This window comes from Chironomus tepperi, unplaced genomic scaffold, assembly GCF_022539635.2.
Source record: "Chironomus tepperi strain 1889 unplaced genomic scaffold, CSIRO-AGI_Ctep_v1 contig_82, whole genome shotgun sequence".
Taxonomy (NCBI): Eukaryota; Metazoa; Arthropoda; class Insecta; order Diptera; family Chironomidae; genus Chironomus; species Chironomus tepperi.
In genome coordinates, this window is record NW_027226204.1 from 987,742 (window position 1) to 995,029 (window position 7,288).

Genomic DNA, 7,288 nt, shown 5'->3' on the forward strand with positions numbered 1-7,288 from the left:
CTATAATATTATTTGAATATCATCGAAAAAACGTGAAAATGTTCTTCCTCTCAAATTTTATTTTGCTCTTTTTTATTTGGTGTGTTCTCGTTGCTGATGTGCAAATTGAAATTATATAAAAAATTCACGAAAGAAATTGGTATGATGATAAAAATGTTATGAACTTCCAGACGTGTAGACTAATGGAACGAAGATTTATTAACTTAAGGATCTTAGATGGTTGTAAGTACATTTTTTATGAAGGTAGTTTAGGTTTTTATGTTAGAAATGATTGTTGTTGTTGTTGGTGTGTAGTTATGTTTGAATCTATTATTTTGATGATGAAAAGTGTGAAAAAAAGTAAACTTTTTAATGCGCATGAAAAATTATACAGAATGAATAATTTCAAAAGTTTGTGAGAATGGAAGTTGAAACTTGATTGAATTTCATTTATTTTATTATAACTAATTTGACTTTAGACAAGTGCTTTTAGGGCGCTTGAAGGGATTTTACATTGTAAGTGCTTGAAATAATTAATGTCATAAGTTTTATAACATGCTGAGTTTTAACTCTTGCAACTTTTAAAAATTTAAACTATAAATTTTGCTGATATTTTCAATATTGAATTTTGGAGAAATTTAATAAATATAAAATCTTAACCATTTTAGTTCTAATAACATTCAAACTTACATAACATTAAATTTAAACAAATTTTAAAAATTTATATTTTTTGTTAAAAATTTAACTTATTTTACTTAAATCTTTCTAAGATTTTAAATGTTTACACTTTATTGTTTTTACATTTAGTTTTATGTCCAGCAGATACAATTGTTTATATTAAAGAAAAAAAAATTTATTCAATAGCCAGTCAAAGCTAAGATAGATGTTTTGCTAATTCTGCCTCTTATTCCATACAATCCATAGGAATAATGACCTCTGATTTCTTTCTCTTTTTCCTTACTTTTTTTTATTTCATCTGGCACTTCATGTATCTTTTTCGAACATTCTAATCTATTCTTAACGACATCATTAAAAATATCATGAATAGCTAAACCTTTTGAAAATTCTTCATTTAAAGTATTATTCAATCTTTCCACATCATTTGTAAAGGTTTCTTTTAAAAACAATGCAAATTCTTTGCAAATGTCTAGTTTGGCAAATGAAATGAAATAAAATATGTCATGTAATGATTCTGTCAAGGTTTTCATTAACTGATTATCAGTTAAATAATCTTTATAAATACGAGTGAAATAATTAAATGTTGATATATTTTTGGAATTTGTTATTCCCCTGTAGAAGATAGTTTGTGGATGTAGATCGAAATAGCGACTGTTGTATGAAATGTTTGTATCACTTGAAGTTTTTTCCAAATTGAAATTATCGTAGTAAAATGTCCCATTGTCTTTATCAAGTAAAACCTTTCGAATGTCTTTTATAATTTCTGAATTAGTTAAATCTTCATCTTCTGTGGAATTTTTACAATTTTCAATATAAAATTCCCAAAGAATTTTAAAATTTTCAAACTTTAATGCTGCTTTGTGAAGCATATGACGATTATTAATCATTGCTAAAATTCGTTCAGGTTCAAAAGTCATCCCAAAATTGTTTAATAAATATTTTAATTGCTTTTCATCAGGAGGATAAGAATGACTTGATGATATTTCAAGATAATGTGTAAGAGATAGCTCAAAACATGTTTCTTTATCATTATCAACTAAGTTGTCTAATACGAGTTCAAAGGAATCAGCAAAACTAAAATCATTTGATGGACAGCTAATCAATGATTGGATTTCTTCTTTATATAAATAATTAGGAATGATAATTGAGCCAGCATCTGATGTGAGAAGATCAGTCCATTGAATATCAGTCAGACTTGAATTAAGCATATCGAATAGATCACAAAGTGTCGAATCTGATGTAAAATTGACATTTTCATAATTTTTATGTACTTTTTGAATTTTCTCATTTCGATAGTAGAACATTCCTAATAAAATTGTTCCTTTTTGATTATCTCCATTTATAAAACGTTTATATTCTTCTTCATTTAAAACATTCGTCTTATCGACGAGTTCTAAAATCATATTAGGATCAATATGATACGCATTATAAATTGGATTAAATGCAGCTGTATAAAGTGTCTCCGGCTCATCAAATTGCAAAAAAATTTTTAAAATTTTTGAATCTTTTTTAAAAAAATCAAATAAAAATTTAAAAATTTGAGGCTGATCAGTACTAAGGAGATTAATGAATGCTCGTGGGAAATTCTTTTCTATTGATCTTGAGATTTCAGTGTTAAAGTTTTCATTGCTGCTTTTATAAACTTTCTTCTTAAATGCATTCTTTTTATTATGATTATCGTTACTTGATTCCTGTAATTTTTGATTTTCCTTTATTTTATTTTGAAGTACGAGATAATCTTTCATAAAATCAGTAATAAGCCATTGATTATGTCCATAAACTCTTGTGAAATAAAAAAATAACTCAAGTCTTGTTCTTGCTTCATCTTTTCCAGCACAATTATCAAAACTGTAAATATTCTCAATCAAATATTGAGCAACAAGAAATTCAATGAAACTTTTATGAGAAAGTTTAAGATTTCCGTAACCATCGTAATGTAGAATCCCTAAACGTGCAATTTCACTTTCGCCTGTAATCTCACTCAAATATCTCGCCTTAAAATCTTCAAGTTCTATGATATTTAATAAAGTTATTGTGTCAAAATTTGTCAATTCATTGTACAGTGCATAAAATTGAAAAACTTTAATGAGATTTTCTTTACCGGATATAACTTTTGTAATGAATTCATCACTTGAATTTGTCTTTTTCTTCCAAATTTCGATTTTTTTATGAATAAAAGAATCATAAATTGAATATAAATTTCCTGATTCAATCGCGTTCGTATTGTCACCAATATCTACAATCATAATAAGAATAAGTGGAGTATTAAAGTCACTAGAACCCGATTTTGACTCAAGAACTTTAATTTGCTCTATTGTTTGATTCGTTCTTTCCATTACATTAATTGAGCTATTTTTAGACTTTATATAACTTATAATAAATTCTTTTCTAACTGTTTCATTAAATGGAACTAGTTTAAAGGATATTTGTTTAAAAAGATTTCTAAGATCAAGCGAGAAAGTCGGTCGAGTGCACACAAATTGAATAATATTTGACTCATAAAAGAATTTAAACAAATTTATAATTTCATCATAAAATCCTGATGAAATTTCATCAAAACCATTCCAAAGAATGAAAATTCGTTTAGACTCGAATGCCATATCAAATAAAACGTTTTCAAATTCAGTTTGTGCAACATAACTTCTAAGTAGATCGATTGGTTCTGCGTCTTCTTTATATTTTAATGCAAAACGCTTTAAGTCGATAAAGGATATCCAATATAATGGTTTCTTTGATTTAATATATTTTGCAAGATTCTCAAACGTAACCGTTTTGCCTGATCCAGCTTCATCTGATAAAATAAAAACCTTGTCTTTTTCAGCTTTTTCGATGATTCGATCAAAATTAAAATGAGCAAAATCGAGCTTATTTGTCTTTAAAGTAGATTTTCGCGAGTTCGATTTGTAACTGTTACTGTCTTCAACTTCTTGTAAAGCTTTTCGATATTCATCATAGTCCTTAGCAACAAAAGCACCGTAAAAATCTTTAAAACTATTTTTTGAATTTTCAGTTTCGAATTTATGGTAAGCTAAGTTAATGTTTTCATCAATAAAGTCACGTTGAATATAAAAACTTGCACCACTGTTTACCATATCTCCAACCTTCAATGATCCATTAAATAAAACTTGCTTTATTTCTTTTTGACTAATGAAATTAAAACTTTCCGGATATTTCGCATGTAAATCTTTGAATTTTAAATTCTTAGATTGAAATGTGACATTTGAATTTAGGATTTTCTTCTTTAACGGATCAGCTAGAATTGTCCAGTTAAGTTTATCTATAGGATCATATCCTTTACCATCAATATTAAATGGTTCCTTATGTTCAAGCAAATATTCGACATCACTATGTTTAAGATTATAATATACACTAGAGTTAGGCTCTAATAAGTCTTTAAAATGAACCTTTACTCCTGCATATTGAACCAAATGATTTTGAATCAATTGTTGATTATCTGAACTTAGATTTCTATATTCGTTTTCATTTTTACGGAAAATATAAGCAACAACACAAATACCCATAATTAATATAGAAAAAATAAGTATTGCTAAGTAAAATCGCTTCCTTAATTTTGTAATTTCTTTATCCTTTTTTGCCATTTCCTTTTCAACTCGTTCTTCGATTTCTGGTAGTGCCTTTTCCATTTCTGGAAAGACTTTCTCTTCATACAAACTGAATAATCCATTGAAATTCTCCTTAGACTCCTTCAATTTCTCAGGCTGATCATGATAATAAGCCATCATGTGCGGTGCACGTACAATCAACTCAGCATGATGCATATCCTTTGGATAGCATTCATAAACCATATCAACAATATCTTCGGTTCCACTTTTGTCTTGACATTCTCGCGAAACTTTTTCAATTTTATCATGTGATTCTTGATCGTCCTTTTTGTATGGATTTGCATCATTATTGTAAACCAAATTCATTGCGTAATGACAAAGTTCATGTGCTATAGTTGCGATTGCTTCATTTTGTCGAGCTTGATCTAGAAGTTGCTTTGCTCCGATGTACATTCGACCTGATAGATAAAATAATCCAGCTGTATATGACTCGGCAGTCGGATCAATTAACTCAACGGAATCACGATTAAAATCAAAAATGATTCTAAATTTTTTAGATGCTGCAACGATGAGCAAAATGATTCTAATAAATGGATTTTCATTAAGCAATTTGAAGGCATTTTGTACAAGATCAAGTTTTTCTTGAACATTGGTGACTTCCTCATGACCAACGTAAGAATTCGCCATAAGAGTATTGATGTGCTTCTCTGGCATGTCAATTGAATGCTTAAAATGAACCTCGCGGAGATGACGCTTCTCATCGTAGTCAAGCTTATTCATAATTGAGATTACGTCCTCATCTGGACCAAACAAGACTTTATTTGTCAACAAAACTTCGTACATGTCAATCAGGTTGTTTTCAATTGCAAATTTTGGAGCTGATTCGTTGGATGTTGAATAAAAATGACGAATATTTTTATTTGTGTGTAAAATTTCTTCGACTTTTTTAACATCCTTGTCTTTAAGTGCCTTTCGTATGAGTTTGGATACTTCTATGAATTGCTGAACATCAGCTGGACACTTGTTGACATCAAGATTGGAAGGAAATGTTAAATTTGACTGAAGTAACATTAACAGAACATTAAAATGTCCGGAATCAACAGCTATTGACTGCGCAGAGGAAGAACTTTCAGGTAAATCAGGAGTTAATCCAGATTCCAACAACATTTTAGCAATTTTTGCGTTTCCTGACTCAACAGCGAGAAGAAGTAAGTTGTATCCTCGAGTGTCAGCGAGCAGATGCAACTCAATTTTATTAGCATCGTTGCGATTTGAGTATCCATTGTGAAGTCCTGTAAATATTTAAAATAAACTTCATACTGACATTAAATTACTTAATGCTATTTCATACCTAGATGTCCCATTTTCAATGAATTTGTTAAAAATTCAGCAATAAACTCGTACAACTCAATGTGATCTTCTGAGAGTTTTTCCTTGTAAGGCTTCAAAGCCAATAGACTTTTAATATCCTTTGATTTCCAGAAAATTGAAAACTTTTTGGCCTCCATACACATCAATAATATTAGAACTGACTTTTTCAGACATTTGTTGGATAAATCCAAGATTTCTCTCAGATTAAGGTCAACAAAGTCCTCATCGACTTCAAACCTAAGTACAAGAACATTGCTAGGTTCATTAAGCTCTATCTTTAAACTTTTTGTGTCAAAAAATTGTAGAGCTTCGGAAAGACTGTCGCAGTTGGTAATCATCCATGTTTTTAAGCCTTCTTCCTTTTCTTTTTCCACAAGGAGCGCTCTCGGTTCTTTTAGAATATTTATGACTGTTGGTATTAGAGCTTCACCATTCATACCTTTTAAGGAACACATAAATTACAGTATTTTATTATGTTAGTGATCAAATGAAATTTCTAGTTAAGTTCAAGTCAGTTCTACTCGAATTAAAGAATAACTCATTGGAAATTATATTAAAACTAGTATATTGGATATAAATCCCTACCAGGCAAAGAACATTCTCTCAAAAGCAGAACAAGCTGAGACCAACGCTCACGAGCATACTTCCTTACTCCGACTTGGAGCCTAGGTTGCTACAAAATGCTTTCCATCTGAATCTGATATTTAAGATGAGCAAGCAACATGATCATTGCTTGTTCGAGAAACCAATACGTATATATTCACACTGTACCTTAAAAACTTTTTGAGCACCATACGATAACTAGTTATAAAGATTTTATCATCAGTCAAACGAACGACCGAACAATATGAATTATAGAAAACAAGTTTTTAAAAAATTTACTTGAAAATGCGTTTAACTGGTTTAAACAATTTACGGACGGACGTAGATTTTCAAAATACACAAAAAAAGGTTTTTGGTTCTGAATAATACTTGATCCCCGGGGAAAATTTCATTACTGGGACAGAATCATAAGTTTATTGCAACATTCTTGATTGGTATCCGCAATGGAAACGCCGGCCAGGAGCTCCAAAAGCTACTTGGCGCAGTCGGAAGCTCATCGTTCGGACAGAGAATTTGTACAAACTAGGTGACAGAGTCAAATAGAATGCCTTTTATTGCAACCTAACTCCACATAGGAACATAGTTGCAGTAAGTAAGTAAGTAATACTTGATGTGTTCCGAACTTCATATAATTATCATATTTTAAAGATAATAGATATATTAGTCCCCTTACCTTCATATTTTTGTGATTGACCTTGAAGCACTGGTGCTTTTCTAATGTTCAGATGAGGTACATCCTCTGGAGAGATTGTATCTGGCTCCATAACTTTCGATTATTTTGAATACTTTATGTATCACATCACTTTAATAAGAAATAAATTTAATGATTAAGCCACGTATTGAACACTTTTAAATCTTGGAACTATATTCTTCGATGGATAACGAATAAATAAGATTTTTTTGAGAAATATAGATGCAAAGCACCAAAAAAACAAGTTTATAAACATAAGTTTACTGTATTGTTTTATTTAACTGATCAGATTGGTTAGTTCGTTGATCGTTAATGATGTTCATGAAGGACGTTAGCCATCAAATATTTTTGAATATATCATGATCCATATACTGTGTGCGGTTTTAGTTTAGGCTTACCGTCA

At 29.8% G+C, this 7,288-nt stretch overlaps 1 protein-coding gene across 1 annotated transcript; it reads right to left on the bottom strand.

Annotated features, from left to right (window-relative positions):
* Positions 1-391: 391 nt before the first annotated feature.
* On the bottom strand, positions 392-7,061 carry LOC139085780 (uncharacterized). The gene is made up of 3 exons (XM_070633927.1): positions 6,868-7,061; positions 5,572-6,030; positions 392-5,512 (listed from the first exon to the last, which is right to left on the bottom strand). The coding sequence occupies exons 1-3, from the start codon at positions 6,956-6,958 to the stop codon at positions 837-839; spliced, it is 5,226 nt and encodes a 1,741-aa protein (XP_070490028.1). The 5' UTR covers positions 6,959-7,061; the 3' UTR covers positions 392-836.
* Positions 7,062-7,288: the final 227 nt, after the last annotated feature.

Coding starts and splice junctions, on each gene's coding strand:
- LOC139085780 (XM_070633927.1), bottom strand. CDS start 6,958: ATGGAGCCAGATACAATCTCTCCAGAGGATGTACCTCATCTGAACATT. Junction 6,031..6,867: donor TCAATCACAAAAATATGAAG/GTAAGGGGACTA, acceptor GTTCCTTAAAAG/GTATGAATGGTGAAGCTCTA. Junction 5,513..5,571: donor ATTGAAAATGGGACATCTAG/GTATGAAATAGC, acceptor AAATATTTACAG/GACTTCACAATGGATACTCA.